We start from the raw sequence: 23825 nt of genomic DNA, 5'->3' as shown, positions 1-23825 counted from the left end.
TATAATAATACCCTTAATTAATTAACATTAAATCCATCCTTTTTACCATTATTAAATATTTTCTATGTTCTCATTGGCTATTTAACATTATACATTAATTAGCATCCTTGTAAATAACATACCAATAATTATCAAATATTAACATTATATCTAAAACACTTGTAAAAGTCAATTAGGACCAAAATATGTTTACAACATGATCTGTGTTTATGCCCTAATTTATCTCCAACTTGCTTCAGAATGGTCTCACTTTACTTTACAGTACTACAATAATACATAAACATTTGTATTTTTAATACATCAGATTCCTAAAATACTTAAACTTAATTCAATAAGATTTGTCAAGCCTATTTTTAGGAAATAGATTTTTGGACCTTCTTACATTTCAACACATTTCTATATAAACATAAGCAAGCATAATCTCTCTTGGCTTTAGTATATAAGAACAGTCATACCGGGTCGGACCAATGGTCTGTGTAGCCCAATATCCTGTCTTCCAACAGTCGCCAATGCCAGGGGCTTCAGAGGCAATGAACAAAACAGGTAATCATCAAGTGATCCATCTCCTGTCATCCATTCACAGCATCTGGCAAACAGAGACTAGGGAACTTCTGAGCATAGTTTTGTATCTCTGCCCATCCTCGCTAATAGCCATTGATGGACCTATCCTCCATGAACTTATCTAGTTCTTTTTTTAAGAACTTATCTAGTTCTTCTTTTCTGTTGTAGTCTTGGCCTTCACAACATCCTCTGTCAAAGAGTTCCACAGTTTGACTCTGTGTTGTGTGAGGAAATACTTCCTTTTGTTTGTTTTAAACCTGCTGACTATTAATTTCATTTGGTGACTCCTAGTTCTTGTGTTATGAGAAGGAGTAAATAACACTTCCTTATCTATTGTCTCCACACCAGTCATGATTTTATAGACCTCTATCATATCCCCCTCAGTCGTCTCTTTTCCAAGCTGAAAAGTTCCAGTATTATTAATTTCTCCTGATAAGGAAGCTGTTCCGTCCCCTAATAATTTTTGTTTCCCTTTTCTGTATCTTTTCAAATTCCGATATATCTTTTTTTGAGATGGGACGATGAGATCTGCATACGGTATTCAAGATATGGGTGCACCATGGATTTATATAGAGCCAATATGATATTTTTTGTCGTATTATCTATCCCTTTCCTAATGATTTTCAACATTCTGTTAGCTTCTTTGACTGCCACTTTTTAAAGGATGCCTTTTTGCATCAAACTGCTTCCTTTACTTTGCTGCTTAGCCACGGTGGCACTTTTTTGGTCCTCTTACCATGCTTTTTGTTTTTTTTTAATTTGGTATATACATTTAAGTTGAGCCTCTATTATGTATGGTGTCTTTAAAAAAATTTCCATTCAGCTTGCAGGGATTTCACTTTTGGCACTGTGCCTTTTAATTTCTGTTTAACTAACTCACTCATTTTTATGTAGGTTTCAGAGTAACAGCCGTGTTAGTCTGTATTTGCAAAAAGAAAAGGAGTACTTGTGGCACCTTAGAGACTAACCAATTTATTTGAGCATGAGCTTTCGTGAGCTACAGCTCACTTCATTGGATGCATACCGTGAAAACTGCAGCAGACATTATATACACACAGAGATCATGAAACAATACCTCCTCCCACCCCACTGTCCTGCTGGTAATAGCTTATCTAAAGTGATCATCAAGTTGGGCCATTTCCAGCACAAATCCAATTCTACTGTGGTGGGCTGCTTTGGTCTTTCTCTCCCGCCCACACAGGGATGTTAAATTTTATTATGTAATGGTCACTATTACCAAGGGTTCATCTATATTCACCTCTTGGACCAGATCCAGTGCTCCTCTTAGGACTAAATCAAGAATTGCCTTGTGGGTTCCAGGACTAGTTGCTCCACAAAACAGTCATTTCAGGTGTCAAGAATGAACTGAATCGGACTCTTTTTCATTTGACTTTTTCTCATCGTATCCTACTTGTATTTTATCATCTTCCATCCTCTCCTCCTTACTAGGATATAGAGAATCTCCATTAATAGATCCTCCCGTAACAGATGTCTCTGTCTGAACCGCGTGCTCCTCCATACCTGCCGGCTTTCCCCCAGCCCTTAGTTTAAAAACTGCTCTATGATCTTTTAAATTTTATGTGTCAGCAACCCAGTTCCATTTTGGTTTAGGAAGAGCCTATTCTTCCTGTATAGACTCTCCCTTTCCCAAAAGGTTCCCAAGACCCTAATAAATCTAAACCCCTCCTCCTTACACCATCATCTCATCCATGCATTGAGACCCTGCAGTTCTGCCCGTCTATCTGGCACTGCCAGTGGAACTGGAAGCATTTCAGAGAATGCTACCATGGAAGTCCTGGACTTCAATCTCTTACATAACAGCCTAAATTTGACCTCCAGGACTTCCTTCCTATACTTCCCTATGTTATGGACACTTACATGTACCACAACCACCGGTTTCTGCCCAGCACTACACATAAGTCTGTCTAGATGTCTTGAGAGATTCACAGCTATTGCACCTGGCAGGTAAATCACCATGCCAAGTCTGCCAATCCATGCAGATGGCAATTTTCTGCTGTATCCTGGACAAACTTTATTGAATTAAGTTTAAGTATTTTAGGAGCTCAATGAATTAAAAATGTAAATGTTTATGTGCTAATGTGGGATTGAATGGAACTTCTTTAGGACGAAGACTGGAATCTCTATAAACTTCAGAAACTATGTAGGACAATGCATGGAAAGTGAGTTCCTGAAAGTATTCAGGAGTAAGAAAATGCAAATTCTCATCTATGAAGCCAGCCTTTTAAAGCTATGTTGTGGGCACAGAATATGATTACTTGCTCCTGGAAACTCCAGTTCAAAGACCTCTGAACTATATCGAGGCTGCTCCATCAAATTTTCATGTAGGCTTATTCTGAGCTGAGGCTGTTATGGACTTGTGACCACAGAAGAGACCCCTTTATGGGGTTTTAAGGATTAATCACCTACCAGAACCCATGTTGTTGTTACGGTGATCTCTGATAAGCTGATAATGAACATTTATGCAGATTCTTGTTTAATGTTTTCGCTGTATTGCTTTTACCTTAAGAATAAAATAGGCTTTCTTAGAAGGAGCTATGTGGTAACTTATAACTGTAGCAATTACATGGCGTACCATCTCTGAGGAGAGAAGTGAAGCAGGTCTGCTTAGACAGACTGCCTTTTTTGCTGGGAATGATGCAGTGAAGGCAGGGAACTGGTCAGCCTATCAAGAGGGAGAGAGACACAGGTGTCCACCCAAGAAAGGCAATGTCTGGGGAGCCAGAAGCCTGACAGTGGGTGCCCTTGCTGGACATAGAGGGGAGATTTGCTTTGAACTGTGGCACATACGAGCTAGTTGCCAAAAGAGGCAGCCCCCATCAGAATCTAGAGAGAGCACCCTGTTAAGAATCTCAGCACTATCCTCCACTTTCCAGCATCTGGGAAAGAGTACTGGGTATCTCACCAGGGCACTGCCTATGGGCTTTATTGGTGTCACCCTCTCAATCCCTGATCTTTCATACCTACCAAAGTAATGGCTAGTAGGTGTATGCCTCTGGCAAGGAGAGGTCTAGTAAATTTTGCAAGCCCTGTATTTCTATTTCTTTATATGTGCAGATGCAAAACATCTTCCAGAACTTTTTTCTGCAAAAAAGTTTCCCTTTGTGCTAGAAGCATACAAAACATACCAAAATCCAGATAGAACTAAACAGAACTGAAAGTATTATGTCCTGTAAAGTAGATCTTATAAATCATAATGTATAAGATATGCAACATTAGTATTTTCACTACAGCCTAATCCAGCCAGTCACTTAAGCTTGTGATTAAGTGCCTTGCTGGATGGGCCTTAAGGTGGTGGATGCTAGAGAAATCCCAGTTGATAATTAACTCCTTTCTCTCAATCATCAGAATCAAAGTTGTCCAAGGCTAGAGAAAACTGGGGAGACATTTCCACAAAAGAAATGCACTTTAAAATGGCTTATTGTATTTGTGTGTTTTTCCTTTCTTTTTGTTCTGGACTCAATCAGTAAATCTCTATATCCTACAACTCACTTTTCCTGACTGATATCCTTGTCAGATAAAAGAAATATTGAATCAAATATAATAAATATTAGCAGCTTTCAAATTTGCCTTTCACCTAACTGGCAGCATATTCATAAGGCTTTCTAAGATGCTGTAGGGGATTTGTTCATTAAAGTCCAACTGGCTAGCAAACAGCACACTACCAGTTCTGCCAATACAACAGTTGTGATATCGAGCCTCCATTGTGGTCCATACAGACTGTCTCCCCAGTAAGGGATATGTATGACTTCAAAGACACTTTATAAGAATGTCAGTCTCTAAAATTTTACCTGTGGCTTTCTTTCTCCCTTTGGAAAAAATAATGAAAGGCATATTTAATGTATGATATAATTTCTCTGACTTTTTAATATCAATATTCTCCCAAAAGTAATGAAGATTATTAATATATTTTAGCTAGCATTACTTTAAATCCTTGACTAAATCAAGGTTTGTATTTTACTGGGTCACCACTCCCAGTTGCCATCAATTCCAAATCTTTTCTATATGTTTCACACTCTTGTGCTGGCATCAAATAACTGTTGTCATTCTTAACTAGGAGACAAAGGTCCCATCAATGTCTTTCACTTATCCATTGGCTGGCTAGCTTAATCATAAAGTGCCCATATTTCATGTGGTCATATTTAGTGTAGACCTATTATTGCATGGAGTATTTTATTGTGAAACTTATTGGCAAATTTATCCCCAGGAAGCATAGTCTCTGAGCTGGTGCTAATATTTTTAAATATAGGAAGAATAGATCTTTCTACTTGCAACCCTCAATAGCTATTTAAAACTATTATTATTATTATCGCTAGATCCTGTTTAATCTACCACTGATCTAACTATGAATTGACATTACAGACTCACAGCTCCGGTTATATTATAATTTGAAGGTAATATAGCTTCTTGGTCCCAACACCAAAGGAATCTATTGATGTTAACACCGTGACATTCAATTTCTTATTAGAATGATTTTTGTGGTAAAAATTAAAATATTAACATGTAGATGCATGTTGTCAAGGTTCCTCCCCCACTCTGAACTCTAGGGTACAGATGTGGGGACCTGCATGAAAAACCTCCGAAGCTTATCTTTACCAGCTTAGGTCAAAACTTCCCCAAGGTACAAAATATTCCACCTGTTGTCCTTGGATTGGCCGCTACCACCACCAAACTAATACTGGTTACTGGGGAAGAGCTGTTTGGACGCATCTTTCCCCCCAAAATACTTCCCAAAACCTTGCACCCCACTTCCTGGACAAGGTTTGGTAAAAAGCCTCACCAATTTGCCTAGGTGACTACAGACCCAGAGCCTTGGATCTTAAGAACAATCCTCCCAACACTTGCACCCCCCCTTTCCTGGGAAATGTTGGATAAAAAGCCTCACCAATTTGCATAGGTGACCACAGACCCAAACCCTTGGATCTGAGAACAATGAAAAAGCACCCAGTTTTCGTACAAGAAGACTTTTAATAAAAATAGAAGTAAATAGAAATAAAGAAATCCCCCCTGTAAAATCAGGATGGTAGATACCTTACAGGGTAATTAGATTAAAAAAACATAGAGAACCCCTCTAGGCAAAACCTTAAGTTACAAAAAAGATACACAGACAGAAATAGTTATTCTATTCAGCACAATTCTTTTCTCAGCCATTTAAAGAAATCATAATCTAACACATACCTAGCTAGATTACTTACTAAAAGTTCTAAGACTCCATTCCTGGTCTATCCCCGGCACAAACCAGCATATAGACAGACACACAGACCCTTTGTTTCTCTCCCTCCTCCCAGCTTTTGAAAGTATCTTGTCTCCTCATTGGTCATTTTGGTCAGGTGCCAGCGAGGTTACCTTTAGCTTCTTAACCCTTTACAGGTGAGAGGAGCTTTGCCCTGTCCAGGAGGGATTTCAAAGGGGTTTACCCTTCCCTTTATATTTATGACACATGTCTAGTTTTGTGTTTATGGAGATGCACAGAAAAATTCTGATTCATGAGGCTGAGGAATGAAGTATTTATCCCCTGCTTTCTCTTATTTTCTACCTCTAATAGAGATACTTTGCTTCCTTAACAAGCCTGTCCAGCATTTACTGAATTTGGAATTCAAATATCCTTCAGGGTGTTTGTATCTTCCCTATTTGATGTCATTATTTTTTGTTGGTGCTTTCTTTTTCTTTTAATTTTCTTTTAATTTAATTTTATTTTAATTAGCTTGGATTTGGAGCTCTTTAAATAATGTACTGGATTTTGTTTGATTTCCAAACAATGGCAAAAACATTGTCCTTATGGTTATGCAATATTGCTATGGGTAGTAATTGAATGACGTTTGAAATTCCTCAAGTGAGCCATACACTATTTATTCAGAGATTCTAGCCAGCCTTTCCTTTTTGCTGTTTCCTAGAGAACAGGCTTATTTCCATTAGAAGGCTAATTGGTTTTAAGGACAGTCTTGTCAGGGCCATTTGCTTCTATCATATAACTCAGCATCATTTTTTTTCTGTGTGAAAGGATCAGCTAATATATAGTTCTTACCACAATAAGTATATCCAGTAACCAAGCAATGAAACACAACCTGTGTTTTTCCCTATTTCTATCCTTTTTGTGCAGCTGGAGTGAAATCCAGGATTTTCCACAGGTTTTACAGGTTTATGGTCTAGGATGAGGATAGATTACACAAATGTGACACTTGGGCGGCAGGCTCTGTTTTGAACTTGAAAGGTTGTATGTTTTTTACTGACAAACTAAGGGCCAGATTACACCACCCTTAGTCACGTTTAATCAGTAGAGCCACTTGTAGTGTAAGTCACTACTCAGTGTGAGTCTGGCGAAGTCCATCCATTAGTCTTTTTCTTCTGAAGTTAATGTCAAATACATAACAATGTGCTGTTAAATTGTAACAGTCACCCTAAGGAACACTTTTCTTACACTGAGTCATTTGGCTTTTCTAATTATTTTCTAATTCTGCGTCAAATACAAAGCTATTTGGTTTGTTTTTTCAGGTTTATTATTGTGTATTTTATAATAGATTTTATACATTCTAGTCTTATAATATCAAGCAAATTTTAGTTCTTGTCTTGGAACTGGAATGTTGGAACTGTTTACAACTTTTCTACATCTATGTAAATAAGTGTGTATTCTAAATTTCTCTACAGATACAAAAATTATGTTACATCATGTTACTTTTTATTGTACACTGTGTATCCTGATACACTTGAGAAAGCAACATGCAGTGATGAATGACTTATTTATAATTAACTTATTATAATATCAATTAATTTAAAAAAAACCTTATTTTGTATGAAATGAAGGATCCTGGAACTATTTGGAATAGTTTGCATGTTTTAATAATCATCACTATGGATACGTGGAAATGTCCTTATGCAGTATTAATCATTATTTTTAATATTTATTTATCATTATTATATTAGTTATTGCTGACCGTGCCCGCAATTTTGCAGTTGAATCTGCATGGGCAGATGCTGAATCTGCATGGGCAGCCTCCACAGAGCTCTACTGGTCAGTGAGAAAGTACATTGGCACATGGGACTACTTGCATAGAGTCAATTGCAGAATTTAGGCCAATGCACTCAGCACTGTGCAAGATCAAAAGATAAAATCAGTCTCTGGTGTTAAGAGATTACAGTGTAAAAGATGGACAGGATGTACCAGACTTCTAAAAACAAACAAACAGAAAATCCCACCAGAATTCAGCAATCATGTATTCCACGTCGGAGCTTTTGGATGCTGAGTTCTTTTTAAAATCTATCTCCAAAAAGATACGAGAGAATAACTTGGATGTTTTTATATATTTTAATGGATTATAATCATTATGAATTCTCTGTTTTTGCACAAATGAGATATAGTTTCATCACAAATAGTTGCCATAGGTCCTTACTATTTTTTTTAATCAGAGCTTTCAATTTCAGTCTTTACTGAAGTCTTGTTGTGTATTATCTCTTTAACATGCGGCAAATTTAATCTGTGTTTACTTGGATGCTGTGATCTTTCAGTTCTGATGGCATTGAACCAGAATTATGCATACATTTTGTCTACTCCTGTCATAAATATAAAGGGAAGGGTAACCACCTTTCTGTATACTGAACTATAAAATCCCTCCTGGCTGGAGGCAAAACCCTTTCACCTGTAAAGGGTTAAGAAGCTAAGATAACCTGGTTGGCACCTGACCAAAGTGACCAATGAGGAGACAAGATACTTTCAAAGATGTGGGGGGCAAAGGGTTCTCTCTGTCTGTGTGATGCTTTTGCCGGTAACAGATCAGGAATGCTCTTCAGAACTCCTGTAAAAAGTTAGTAAGCAATCTAGCTAGAAATGCGTTAGATTTCCTTTTGTTAAATGGCTGGTAAAATAGGTTGTGCTGAATGGAATGTATATTCCTGTTTTTGTGTCTTTTTGTAACTTAAGGTTTTGCCCAGAGGGATTCTCTATGTTTTTGAATCTGATTACCCTGTAAGGTATTTACCATCCTGATTTTACAGAGGTGATTCTTTTACTTTTTCTTTAATTAAAATTCTTCTTTTAAGAACCTGATTGCTTTTTCATTGTTGTTAAGATCCAAGGGTTTGGGTCTGTGTTCACCTATGCAAACTGGTGAGGATTTTTATCAAGCCTTCCCCAGGAAAGCGGGTGTAGAGTTTGAGGGGATATTTTGGTAGGAAGACGTCTCCAAGTGGGCTCTTTCTCTGTTCTTTGTTTAACATGCTTGGTGGTTGCAGCATAGGATTCAAGGACAAGGCAAAGTTTGTACCTTGTGGAAGTTTTTAACCTAAGCTGGTAAGAATAAGCTTAGGGGGCCTTTCATGCAGGTCCCCACATCTGTACCCTAAAGTTCAGAGTGGGGAAGGAACCTTGACAACTCCAGACTGGATTATTGTGATGTACTCTTTGTGGAGTTACACTTGAAGATTACTACTGAGAAACTGCATCTAGTGTAGAATGCAGTGGAACACCTGCACGCAGGAGTCCATTTGCAGAAAGCACACAAAACCTCAGCTTCACAGTTTGCACCAGTGTCCAGCTCATTTCTGGGTGTAACTCAAGGTGTAGCTTTTCACCTATAAAGCTTCAATATGGCTTGGGACTTTGCTGCATGAGAAATTACATCTATCTTCTGGTTATACTGTGACAGTTGAAACCTGTGGACTTGCACGAGCTCGTAGTCCAATGATTTAAAGTGGAGGAGGTTGTGGGCAATGTTTTTTTCAGTCATGGGCCCTTTACTCTGGATCTTACTTCCCCACAGATAAGATCCCAGATATATCAACTTCCTGAATATCCTGAAAGGCCTACCTATGCATTAAATAGGGCTATCAAGCAATTAAAAAATAATTGTTATTAATTGCATGATTAATTGCACTGTTAATGAAAAACAGAATACCATTTATTTAAATATTTTGGATGTTTTCTTCATTTTCAGATATATTGATTTCAGTTACTACACAGAATACGAAGTGTACAGTGCTCACCTTATATTATTTTTGATTACAAATTTTTGCATAGTAAAAAACAAAATAAATAGTATTTTTTCAATTTACCTAATACAAATAATGTACTGCAATCTCTTTATCAGGAAAGTTGAACTTACAAACGTAAATTATGTGCAAAAAATAACTGCATTCAAAAATAAAACAATGTAAAACTTTAGAGCCTATAAGTCCACTCCATCCTACTTCTTGTTCAGTTAATCACTCAGACAAACAAGTTTGTTTACATTTGCAGGGGATAACGCTGCCTGCTTCTTGTTTACAATATCACCTGAAAGTGAGAACAGGCGTTCACATGGCACTGTTGTAGCTGGTGTTGCAAGATAATTATGTGCCAGGTGCTCTAAAGATTCATATGTCCCTTCATGCTTCAACCACTGTTCTAGACTCCTAGAGGACATGTGTCTATGCTGATAATGGGTTCTGCTCGATAACCATCTAAAGCAGTGTGGACCAACATATATTTATTTTCATCATCTGATGCCACCAGCAAAAGGTTGATTTTCTTTTTGGGGGGTTCAGTTCTAAAGTTTCCTCATTGGAGTGCTGCTCTTTTAAGACTTCTGAAAGCATGCTCCACACTTCGTCCCTCTCAGATTTTGGAAGGTACTTCTGATTCTTAAACCGTGGGTTGAGTGCTGTAGTTATCTTTAGAAATCTCACATTGGTACCTTCTTTTGTCAGATCTGAAGTGAAAGTATTCTTAAAATGAACATGTGCTGGATCATCAGTCGAGATTGCTATAATATGAAATATATGGCAGAATTTGTATAAAACAAGGCAGAAGAGATACAATTCTCCCCCAAGGAGTTCAGTCACAAATTTAATTAACACATTATTTTTTTAATGAGTGTCATCAGCATGGAAGCATGTCCTCTGGAATCGTGGCCGAAACCTGAAGGGGCATTCAAATGTTTAGTATATCTGGCAGGTAAATATCTTGCAATGCCGGCTACAAAAGTGCCATGCAAACATGTGTTCTCACTTTTAGGTGACATTGTAAATAAGAAGCGGGCAGCATTACGTCCTGTAAATGTAAACAAATTTCTTTGTCTTAGTGATTGGCTGAACAAGAAGTAGGGCTGAGTGGATCTGTAGGCTCTAAAGTTTTACATATTTTTTGGTTTTGAGTGCAATTAAATAACAAAAAAAATTACTTGTGTAAGTTGCACTTTCACTATAAAGTGATTGTACTTCAGTACTTGTGAGAGATAAATTGAAAAATGCTATTTCTTTGTTTATCATTTTACAGTGCAAATATTTGTAATAAAAATAGTAATATAAAGTGAGCACTGTACCCTTTGTATTCTGTGTTGTAATTGAAATCAGTATATTTGAAAATGTAGAAAAATAGCCACAAATATTTAATAAATTGCAGTTGGTATTTTATTGTTTAACAGTGTGATTAAAAGTGTGATTAATTTTTTAATTGCTATTAATTTTTTAAGTTAACTGCGATTAATCGACAGCCCTAGTATTAAGGCTTTCTTCCTGAGGGATTAGTGGCAGGTGCTTGGTTATTGTTGGATTGTTCTTTTTTTGTTTCTGTTTAAGAGGACAGAGTTGGATTCTTCTGTAGACTTTGAGTAAACAATTATTGGTTTCAATTACTGTACATGCGCTAAGAATATATATTGATTCAAGCACTTTACAGCTCTTCATACAAATACATTTATGTATCACCCCTCTTTTTCCACAATACTGTACCCTTGCTCCAAAGTGTCATTTAAGTTGATTATGGCATTGACATACCTCCTTCAAATGTGTGTGAGATTTTACCTGTCTGGGAATACTGTTTAATTCTGAATCCCACGGACCAGGTCTTTTCTCACCTTGGAACCCACTCATGCATGAAGAGTGTAGCACAAATAGCATTAGCTGTCTTGGTGTCATCTTCCCCTTTGGAGTGAAGAAGATCCTGGAGTTGCTCAAGCCCTGGTCCTCTACCCTGACTTCTTGTATAACGCTTAGCAGGTAAGACTAAAAGAAAAGGAGGACTTGTGGCACCTTAGAGACTAACCAATTTATTTGAGCATAAGCTTTCGTGAGCTACAGCTCACTTCATCGGAGCTGTAGCTCACGAAAGCTTATGCTCAAATAAATTGGTTAGTCTCTAAGGTGCCACAAGTACTCCTTTTCTTTTTGCGAATACAGACTAACACGGCTGTTACTCTAAAAGCCGATAAGACCAGTAGTCACACTTCTAATTCAGTTGTATCCCTCTGGTCACCGAGTTTCATCTCCTTTCCCGCCTCGCTCTTTGTTCTCATTGCTCGGACTCACAATCACACACTCTCTCTTGCTCTCTCTCTCATATGATTCCAGCTTGTGGTAGGGTGTGTGGGGTAGCAGATGCATGTCACTGTTGGGTTGGTGGATTCAGCCATTGACAGATTTGCCAGGGATTGTGGCTGGTTGTACTGGCCCAGTAACTCCTTCTAGCTCCGACTGGCTGTCCAGATTTGATTTTTTGGGTTAATCCATCATTTGGGTCCTATTGGTTCTTTTTTCTCTCTTGATAGGTTCTCTGTTCAGGGATTCCAGGCAATCAGTTTACTTTCATTTGCCCAGTTGTTGATATTGGAGCTGTTTAGTGTTTGCTTTCAACCCACAGAATTATTGGGAGCTACATTTACAATTTAAGCTGTAAAGACTTTGGGGGCAGGAAATCCACCTTTATCTACCGTGCACACTGATGGTGCTATATATAATAGTAATAACAATGTCATTAATAAAAGAGAATCTTCAGTGATATGGCAAAGTCATTACACAAAAGTACTTATAAACAGTATCACACTCACTCTCTTCTCATTCAAATACTTTCACCCAAACACTTCCACTCACCTAGAAGTTATGTATGTAGGGCACCAAACATATGTCTCCTAACACTAGATACACATTGCTAGGTACATGCAAGAGATAGTGGATATAATTCACAGATGAAATGAAAATTTCTCCCAATTGGAAATAGAACATTCTTGAAAATAGTTAAATTGAGCAAATTTTGTTTTTTTAATGAAGACATGCCACCACTTGCAATGTCATATAATAAACTGAAAAGCTAGCTCCCCAAGAAGAAGCTAGGTAAGTGCTGGCATAATTCCTGTAAATGGGAAGCAAATGGTGACAGATTAAGGAGGTGTTTGTAGATTCCATGTTATGGTAGGTTGGACAGGCTGACAAGAAGAACATTATTTTTTGATGAGTTTTGACATGATTCTACGTATAGCAAGGGGATGTTTTTACTGTGGGGTGCCGAATTTTAATAGAAAAAACTATATTCATGACACAAGTTTTGTAATACATGTCAAGTACAGTGAAGTGAACTATAATTAACATAATTTTATTGGCATTGTAAAAGTAAAGCAGATAGTTTATAAAGAACAAGAGCCACTCTCTCTTTCTGGTGTGCTTTTTCCCACCCTGCAATAGATCAGGCAGACAAAGGATGAAGGTAATTTTCCTCCCCTGAGAAATTCATAGGAGACACTGGGGCACTGTAGAATATATGAGAAAGCAAGAAGATATAATATACATTATACATTATACATACATTTATATATATATATATATATATATATATATATATGTATATATATAGAACATTATATAGTTCTCTTACACTTTTCTTCTGTACAATACAATACACATTCATCTTATCTCTCTTAATTGGAAGAGAGCATACACATCACAGTCACACCAGGGGTCAGGTCAAAACCAAAGAAGAGTTGTTCAGTTAGAGAAATCCCTTACATTTTAGAAATATTTTTGACCAAAGAGAAATTATATATATATATATATAATTTCTCTTTTGAAAAAATATGTCTTCCAAAATGTAAGAGATTTCTCTAACCCAACAACTCTTCTTTGGTTTTGACCTGACCCCTGGTGTGACTGTGATGTGTGTGCTCTCTTCCAATTAAGAGAGATAAGATGAATGTGTATTGTACAGAAGGAAAGTGCAAGAGAACTATATGTGTTGCTGATGAAAGGCAAGAATGAAGTGTTCTTGAGGATTGAGAGGTACTATAGGAGGTAATTGAATGGCAATCTGCCTTCTTGCTTTAATTCAGTTAACTTGGAGGAAAAGTGGGTGGAAAATGTGTGAAGTTTTCCTCAAGAGCTGCTTTCTTTCCTGTTTTCCCCTTTCTTGTAGGATCAGTGTTGGTGAAAATGTTCCACTGGATTTCTTGTTTTTCTTCTTGTTGAATCAATGCTGATGCTCATTGACCTGCCCTCTTAACTATTCTCAAATCCCATAGTATCTCTGGCCTTTAGCAAAAACAAAACATCTAATGGTTGTATTGAAAAAAAAAAAGAAATACTGTTTTAAAAACTAAAGTTGTTGAGTGTATTTTCATAATGTATGTTGCACTGAGGGTGGGTTTTCTGTTGTTGATGGGGTTAGATAGGGAATGTGTATTATGGAGGGAGGCTTTGTTGTTGTTTTTTTAAAGTGAATGAGCATATAAGATTGTGCTGCTCACTTCCCCCATGTTTACATTATATCTTAGTTTCATCATGAATGTATTGTATCTACTCTGAGAACTGGCACATCTTCTCCTTCCTTATTCTAATTCCAGAACTCTTTGGATGTTTTAGTAGCCCTCTAGTGTCAAGCAGTTGCTCAGAAAAGGTCTGATCCAAAGCCAGTTGAAATCAATGGGAGTCTCTCCATTGACTTCAGCAGTTTTTGGATCTTGACCTAAGGGCCTATGCATCATCTAAATCCTACTTAAACCATAAGTGGTACATAGGCTTTATGCTGGCCATCTATTTGTAGCTAAATTTCACTATAAGGGAAGGAGGTTTCACCGCCAGCCCTAAGGTCTAGTATCAGAGACTTGGCTGCCATGAAGAATTGAGGACCCAAACCTAATCACTGGAACAGCAGCATAATCAGCCCTGTAGTGATGGGGCAGAGTATAAGTGCATCCCTTTGAGCTCTGTGGCTGGACCAAGGGAAAGCATAATAAGCAGCAGTGCGATCTCACGCCTGTCAGTTGGTGGGTCATGAAGTGGGTCCTTTGAAGGTGTGGTGGATTAAAGAGAACTTGTGGAATTTCACAAGATGTTCTGATAAACTGCTAAGATAAGGATGTGGGTATGGGGAGAAATGTTCTTTTTTAAGCAATTGTTCAAATTCGCACACTACTGAAATACAGTGAACAGAAAAAGTCCTTTCTATACCAAATGGTGTGTATGGTTTTCTGTGGAAGAGCCATATACTGTAAACCAAAATATGTCAGGATTCACTTAATACCTGCTCAATGGAAAAAGGAAAGCCATATCTATAACTGTTAAGTTAAAAAAAACACTTCTTATATTTTACATTTTTTACTTTTTACAGACCTAGGGTTGAAATCCAGGTACCACTGAAGTGAATGGGAGTTTTGCCATTACCTTCAGAGGGACCAGGATTTTACCCTGGTGCTGATCACTGCAATAAAGCAAAGACACATTATCAGTGATTAAGGAAATAGCTAATTTTTGCTAATTGCCGTGTGTTTTGAAGGTCCTAATGATGACAAGAATTTTTGAGCCATGTCCTCGTGGCAGGAAGTGTATCAGAAAAACAGGGTCAAATTTTTCACTCACTTTTATCTCTGTAAATCTGGATTGATGACTCCATTTAAATTGCTAGAGTCACTTATGATTTTCACTAGTGTACTGTCACAGAGATCAGATTTTGGGGAAGTTTTTTGCTGAAAATTGGCATTATTGATCCTATTGTTGGTAGCAGCAATTTTGATGTAAAATGATATTATTTTTGGCACCAGTGGTAGACAATACAGTTCAGTAAATGGTATCTACTCTTGCACTGGTTTAATAGTGAGTATCTGCACTTTAAGAATGTTTATTGTTGGTCCAATGAAATAAATCTAACTGGTTAACCTATATTTCAGCAAGATTGCAATTGGTTTAACTGTACCACCTCTGAGTAAAATGTCCACTGCCAGCAGTAGGGGACAAAATAAACTTGTTTAGTGAAACTGATTATTTTCAAAAACATTTTGCAGTTCATAGAGGGTGAGGAATGCTTCTCAGTATGTGCATGTTCATACTCATGCACTAAAGAAAATGGGTGCAGCAATTTTTTAAAAACATATTCTAAAAGAGAGACTACTTGCTATGATTATAGTGAGGAGTTTTCAGAGGAAACAGGGGGTTAATGGGACTTGTCGATGTTCATCTCCTCTGAAAATCATGTAGCTTATTTGAGTGCCTAAATTTAAACACTCAGATTTAAAAATATTGCCCCATGTCACTTGCCAAAGGCTACATTTTACTGTTTATGAAATAATAATTTTCCTTTAATTACCACACAGGGATATTGTGAGAATAACTTAGTTAATGTTAAAGCCTCAGTTCAGGAAATCATCCCTATTCAAGACAGCCCTTAGCTTGTCCTTAAGTCCCAGTAAAGTCAAAATTAAAGTTAAGTATATGCTTAAGTGCCTTCCTAAATTGGGGTTGAAAAAACTACTTTGAAGACTAAAAGTGCCACTGTAAACCACCATCAACCTCAGCCTGAACCAGTCCACACAAGAGATTCACTTCCTGGACACTATGGTGCTAATAAGCGATGATAACATAAACATCACCGTATACCGGAAACCTACTGACCGCTGTTCCTACCTGCATGCCTCCAGCTTTCATCCAGACCACACCACACGATCCATTGTCTACAGCCAAGCTCTACAATACAACCGCATTTGCTCCAACCCCTCAGACGGAGACAAAGACCTACAAGATCTCTATCAAGCATTCTTACAACTACAATACCCACCTGCTGAAGTGAAGAAACAGATTGACAGAGCCAGAAGAGTACCCAGAAGTCACCTACTACAGGACAAGCCCAACAAATAAAATAACAGAACGCCACTAGCCATCACCTTCAGCCCCCATCTAAAACCTCTCCAACGCATCATCAAGGATCTACAACCTATCCTGAAGGACAACCCATCACTCTCACAGATCTTGGGAGACAGGCCAGTCCTTGCTTACAGACAGCCCCCCCAAGCTGAAGCAAATACTCACCAGCAACCACACAACACACAACAGAACCACTAACCCAAGAACCTATCCTTGCAACAAAGCCCGTTGCCAACTGTGTCCACATATCTATTCAGGGGACACCATCATAGGGCCTAATCACATCAGCCACACTACCAGAGGCTTGTTCACCTGCACATTTACCAATGTGATATATGCCATCATGTGCCAGCAATGCCCCTCTGCCATGTACATTGGTCAAACTGGACATTCTCTACATAAAAGAATAAATGGACACAAATCAGACGTCAAGAATTATAACATTCAAAAACCAGTTGGAGAACACTTCAATCTCTCCAGTCACTTGATTACAGACCTAAAAGTGGCAATTCGTCAACAAAAAAATTTCAAAAACAGATTCCAACAAGAGACTGCTAATTTGGAATTAATTTGCAAACTGGATACCATTAACTTAGGCTTGAATAGAGACTGGGAGTGGATGGGTCATTATACAAAGTAAAGCTATTTCCCCATGTTTATTCACCCCCCCCCCCCCGAACTGTTCCTCAGACATTCTTGTCAACTGCTGGAAATGGCCCTCCTTGATTATCACTACAAAAGGTTTTCTTCCCCCCCCCCCTCCCCTGCTGGTAATAGCTCACCTTAAGTGATCACTCTGGTTACAGTGTGTACGGTAACACCCATTGTTTCATTTTCTCTATGTATATAAATCTCCCCACTGTATTTTCTACTGAATGCATCCGATGAAGTGAGCTGTAGCTCACGAAAGCTCATGCTCAAATAAATTTGTTAGTCTCTAAGGTATCACAAGTACTCCTTTTCTTTTTATAGATTCATTGTTTTTTTAGAGATGGGTTAGACATGTCAGTCCATCTTCCCTGCTGGTTCAAATTACCCATGTTGCACATTTACATTTGCTTTGCCCAGTCTCATTTGTATATCCATAGTGACAGGCCTTTCCCCACTTTCCTTAGATAATATTTCACAGTCTAATCATTCTCCCTGCCAGGAAATATCTCCAGGTTCGCAGTCTAAATAGTCCCTTTCTTAATTTGATCCCATTACTCCTATTTATGACTCTGTGCACCACTCTAAATAATGCCTCTCCCTTCCTGCTGTTTAGTCATCTTAATCAACTTCCAAACAAGCTATATGTTTTCTTAACCCCCTAGGGAGTGTGTCCATTTTTCTGGTAATGAAAATCCACAAATTGAACATTCCCTGTATGGCTGCATTAGAACTATGTATGAGAATACCTATTTACTGTAGAATGCACTGGCTATTTTTGCTGCCATATATGTGTAAACTCATGCCTAATTAACTGTCCACTATCACTCATACTATTTCAGCCATGTTTCTTTCCTGAGTTCTCCCTCCCATTGAATATTGTGTATCACATTTGTTTCCAAGTATATTAGGCTGCTTTTTTCCAAATTGGAACTCATTTTTGGAACTCATTTTATTTCTTTGAGTATTGATGAGTCAATTTCCTTGTCTTGAATAATATTTGTGTCTCCCTTTCAAATTTAGTATCATCTGAAAAATTAAATTACTCACCGTTTCCTTCCTATTTGAGATCCATTCTATGTCTGTTTTTCTAAGGTGCCTATCAGTGTGACATTTAAGTGCTGATCAATAATGAAGGTTTTAAGTAAGGCTGGACCTAGAGTAGTCAATGTTAAAAGATCAACATTTATCCACAGATACTGAAGATGGTGGTATCTTAAACACTCCTCTGTCCTGGTGCTTACAGAGAAATTGCATATATGTTGCTAATTATTGTTCCCCTTCCACTCATCTCCGGTTATCTGCCTCTGCTTTGTGATTGAAAGCTCCTCAGGATAAGGGACTGCCCCTTCTGGAATCTTTGTTTTGAAAGCACCTATAATATCCTAGGTGCTACACTTAATAACTAGTAATAATGATATTGCTAGAAATATTGAATTTGTAATCATGCCCTCTGATATCACTAAGCTCTATCACTAGACTCATCTCCTCAAAGTGATGTGTTGCTGTTTATCATTAGCCTTTGCTGACAGTGTTACTATCAGTTGTCAATGTATGTGACATTGTTCATAACTAAGTGAATTTGAATAAATTTTGAGGATGATTTTGTGAAACTGTTAAGTGTTTTTTAAATATCATTATTCCCTTGTGTACTGAACTATGTCACCTAACAGCCCTGATCTTAGTTCAGAGAAGATATTATGTAGTGTAACAGTTGATCCTGTCACTTGATTTAATTGTACGTATCAAGTAAATAAAAGGGGCAAATTAGTTAATATCTGCTTAAAAGTAGAATAAGAAGCTTTTTAGTGAAAAAAAAAGTGTTGGTCCTGAACTGCTAACTGCTAACTACTAACTACAGTCCAATAAATAGCTTATTAATCCCAATTTTTCATGAGATCTAAATTAAAAAGCCAACAGGATATTTTATTATTGGCATGATCAGCAGATTAAAACTGTTTGTTTTAACAGTAACCACTGTAAAAAATAAACACAGATGTCTGCATGCACACACACGCAAGAAAGTGATCTCATTTGGAAAAGTGACCTGAATTTCATTTATGACCTCCATGAAAATTACGCTTGCATGGAAAATATCAGTAGAGTAATGACAAGATGATTCTTTCATTCTTGAATGCTTTCACTGTAAGCTAAACATTGCAAACTGAATCTTACTGACTGTGGCAGGTCTCATTTACAGAGGTCCATCAAGCATAGCCAAAGTGCTTCTCTTCTCAGATTGGGATGACTAAATGGAATCTTTGGTAAAGGTTTAAGGGTGAGGTTTTCAAAAATGTTCAGCATTGGCCTATTTCTTCCCCCCATTGAAATCAGTAGGGTTCCACCGTCCACATCAGTGGGAGCAGAAGTAAACAATGCTGAGTGCTTTTAAACCTCCCTCCCTAAATGCCACTCTTTGTATCAAATCCTAGTTTCACTGGAGTTAATGGTGCAGGATTATAAAAATATGATGTAATTGGACAAAAAACCAACCAGTTGTAAATTGACTTAAGTAAGACCAGACACAACTCAAAATTTACAACTCTTTGGATTTTTGTCGAATTACATCATATTTTTATAAATATAAGAAAAAGTCATATTATGTGTAGTAGAATTTCTGAGGATGACAAATATCACCTCACTGATTACTTTCTTTTTTTTAAATTTTTCAGAAATTGAAAAATTTCAGGGTTCTGATGGGAAAAAGGAAGATGAAGAAAAGAAATACCTTGATGTCATCAGCAACAAAAACATAAAGCTGTCAGAAAGAGTACTGATCCCTGTCAAACAGTATCCCAAGGTACTGTAACTAATTTAATATAGTGTTAGTGTTTCACTGCAGAGAAGTGGACAAACCATATGCTTAATTATTTTGTTTCTTGACTTTAGAAACACTGTGCAGGCCTTCAGGATATTTAAAGTCAGATGACAGTTTCATTCTTGGATTTTGCTGTAATTAGGCAGTTTGGTCCAAACTGTAACTTGTGGCCTTATTCAAAAGCCATTGAAATCAAAGGAAGTCTTTACATTTGGATCAGGTTCTTAATCAGGGAAAAGTTTCATTGATTTGCCAAAGGAGTTTCTTCTTAGTAAAATCTGCAGTATTTGTCCTAGTTGTTGTATAAACTTAATGACCAAATTGAGAACAGAATATAATTTCACAGCAAGAATATAAAGGCATGGCCAATAATTGTGAAAAGTCAGCTCAAATGCACTTCAGCTTCTTCATTTGTTATACTAATTTAATGGAACAGTCATGGGATAAATACGGGCAGTGACTTTAACAATATACATGCCTTCCTGTAAAATTCATTCAGCTTTGGTCACAGCTTATTCTAATTTAGTAGTTTGGTCTCTTCCCCATTATATGTCATGATAAATGAAAATTTATGTCATGAAAGAGCCCACAATTACCTTACGTTCACCAGAAGTGTAGGTTCTTAAGCTGAAAATGCCTCTCCATAGCTCTGTATAATAAAGAGCCAAGACATGTTGTATTTTTACATAAAAGAAGAGAATGTGATTTTCTTTGTACAGACTTGTATTTTACATAAACAGTTGTTGTAACAGTATTCAACCTGAAATGGTAAACCTCTCAATTTGTCTCTAAAGCATTTTTTCTTGTTAATTTATTATCACATGGTATTTGGTTCACCATTAGCCTTGATTACACTCTCAGTTTTTTAGTTTTATACTTTCATCAGTAATAGTAATAAATTACAATGGGTAAAAAGCCTATCAACCAAAAGGAAAAGTGTAAAAAATTGAGATTCAATGATTCAAGATGACATTTACCTCCCGAATAGTGAATATAAAACTGAGATAATGTAATCATCCAAATGGTAAAGACCTTAGAAACGCACACAGTGATATAAAGAATTACTTTCTTGCTTCATAGCCTGAGATAGTTTGCCTAGATTTGTAACATTTTGTATAAATGCTGTAGGTGACCTGAAATTCTTAATAAGAATACTGTAATACTGTATCTTTATAAAAGCTTTTTCTGATAATCAAATTATTCAGAATACTGTTTAATGAGGATAGAAGAATAAAAGACAAACTATTTAATAGATAAATGCAATAATCTATTCAAATATAGTACCGGTGTCTGATTAAATTAACCTTCATTTGCTTTAATTAACTTGTTATGTTAATGAGAAATGTAAATTATAAAATATTTCTGGATGTTTTGAGCAGTCAAACAAATTATCTGTACTGTAGGTAAGGAATTTTTTTCATTAATATAAAATAGACTCTGAAATTTCTGTTATTGATTTCCTGCCAACATTGTCTTCAGCATGTATAGTTCTTAAATCTTCATGTATTTTGCGTCTATCTGTTATCTTCTTTCTAGAAACATAGAATTTGCCAGTTTGGATCAGACTATTGGTCAGTTTGATCCAGTGCCCTTTCTTTGGTAGTAACCATCATCAGTTACATTTGGGGAAGTGAAAATTTTCCAAATCGTTGCTAGCCAGTTCTGTAATGCTGTGCATAGAGATTAGCGGATATTTCTTCCTGACACCCAAACTAGAGCTCAGTCTACAAACTGAAACATTAGAATTGATTGCTTAGCAAGAATTTGGAATGCAATCCACAGCAGAAGCCAGGAAGTTTCAAGATTAGGAAGATTCAAGGATTCATTAAATAGGTCAAATATGTAAAAATAAAGTATTAATGAGTTATCATCAAACCAGAGCTAAGTTTGGCAGCCCAGGATTACCTTTTATAAATGTCTGTACTGCTTAAATAGTATGTTAACTCATCAGAGATTCCAACACTATGTTATTCTAGAAAACGTACAATGTGTAAATTGGGCAACAAGGGCATAATTTCGTTCATTTATCAGAGCCCTTCATTAGAGTGAAACCTACATTTCTGGGAAGATGGGAAAAGGATATGCCATACAAAAATGTAAATCAAATGGTAATATTATTTGGCCAGATAGATCTGCTTCTTCTATGTGCTGTATTCTACGAGAAAATTATTTTAGTGATCAGCAATCACTGATAAACTATTACAAACTTAAAATTCCTAATGAGCACTGTTGGAGGAGATCTGAAAAGAAGGGGGAAAGCTATACATGTCTGCTGGGTGTGCATGGGGGGCACAAAACTTTGGATCAAAACACCTGACCAGATTGTGGGGAAGAAAATACATTGAATGGTACCTAAATATGCCCCAGCTATTTAATTACGGCTACCAATCAACAAATCAGGTTTTTGGATGCAATTTGCCCCTGTCAAGGCCTCTGCACTACTGAAGCCCTATTTTATACTGCATATGGGATCATAAAGTGCTACAACACAGCTCTAGATAAACAGGTTGAGCATCACTATCCAGAGTATAACAGGAATAGACCAGCTAAAGTCAGTTTCAGAAGCAGATGGCTAGAGGTGATTAAAATTAAACTGAACACACAACAGGCTTCTAGTATCTAAACAACTCTTCAAGATGCAGAATGAGTGTTATAAATTTATCTGCACTCATGTGTCTATCATTTGATTCCTGAAGTTGCTGCTTGGAGACAGCAGAAAAAACATCAGAGATCATGATTAGTGATAACTAATATTATTATGTCAGGTAAGGGCACAAACCTATTTTCGTTTAAGCAAGGAAGGATCCTTGAGCCTAAAGTTTCCAACTTAGACAAGCCAGCTGAAAATACTAAAGTGATAGTACTGGGTTTTGAACTTGCAACTTTGTTTAGCTCTGCAACTTAAATGTGTCAAAATGCAAAGAGGTGTGTTTACAAAGATTTTATATTATATTTCAAGTAACATTACATTCTGGAAAGATTTAACTCTTTAACTCTTTCTAAGGAGAAGATGTCAAAATGCCTCTGCTGATAAAGAGTAATGGCCAAAATCAGAGGTGATGTGTTGGGTAGCATCTTGCACTCACCTACTCATAGATCTGATATGTAAGGGAATCTAATTTACTGTAAGGACTTGAAACCAAAATAACTAAATTGGTTGTAATTCAGAATATTAGTTATTTTGTTGCAAGTCTGTGATCGTTGATGCTCTCATTTCAGAACAGAAGTATTCTATTTATGTGTAACTCACAGCACACTGAAATAGAATACTTTTATTCTGAAATTAAAGTATCAACACACAGACTTTCACCAAAATAATTGAAGGTGTGAATTACACCCAGTTTGATTATTTCAATCCCTGTGTAGACAAGGCCTAATTTACACCTTCTCACAACTGTTTCCTAGCTAAATTTAAACAGAAGTCTTTAATTTATACGTTCTTATGTCCTCCTGTTAGCTGCTTTTTCTGCACCACTCCTTTCTTCTAGTCCATAGGCATGGAAGTTAGTATAACTCACAACTCCCTTAGTCTTTTAGGGCTTGTCTTTACTTAAAAGGCTGCAGTAGTGCAGTTGCACTGATTAAACTGCGCCACTGTAGAACTTTAGTGAAGATGCTACCCATGCCGACGGGAGGGCTTCTCCAGTCAGTGTAGATGCTCCACCTCCCCAAGAGATGGTAGCTATGTCAATGGGAGAAGCCCTCCCTTTGACACAGCATTGACTACACTGGGATTAAGGTTGGTTTACTGAATTGCTCAGGGATACAGAAAATCCACACTCCTGAGCAATGTAGTTATACCAACATAAATTGTGAGTGTAGGCCAAGCCTTAGTTTGACTCAGTGGGACAAACCTGGAGCTGATGTGTAAGGGAGGAATGTAAATTACAGATTATGTGAGTTTGAGTTG

At 37.1% G+C, this 23825-nt stretch overlaps 1 protein-coding gene across 4 annotated transcripts in view; it reads left to right on the top strand.

Moving 5' to 3' along the window:
• Nucleotides 1-23825, top strand: part of KHDRBS2 (KH RNA binding domain containing, signal transduction associated 2) — a 572215-nt gene that overhangs the window by 112359 nt on the left and 436031 nt on the right. For 3 of the 4 annotated variants that reach the window (XM_073336333.1, XM_073336334.1, XM_073336332.1), the window contains exon 2: nt 19770-19897. The exons of the other annotated variant lie outside the window; for it this stretch is intronic. In XM_073336333.1, coding sequence (XP_073192434.1) covers nt 19770-19897 — 128 coding nt within the window. The remainder of the gene's footprint in view (nt 1-19769; nt 19898-23825) is intronic. 4 annotated transcript variants of the gene reach the window in all.

Source organism: Lepidochelys kempii, chromosome 3 (assembly GCF_965140285.1).
Source record: "Lepidochelys kempii isolate rLepKem1 chromosome 3, rLepKem1.hap1, whole genome shotgun sequence".
NCBI lineage: Eukaryota > Metazoa > Chordata > Testudines > Cheloniidae > Lepidochelys > Lepidochelys kempii.
This window is presented reverse-complemented; position numbering and strand designations above follow the sequence as displayed.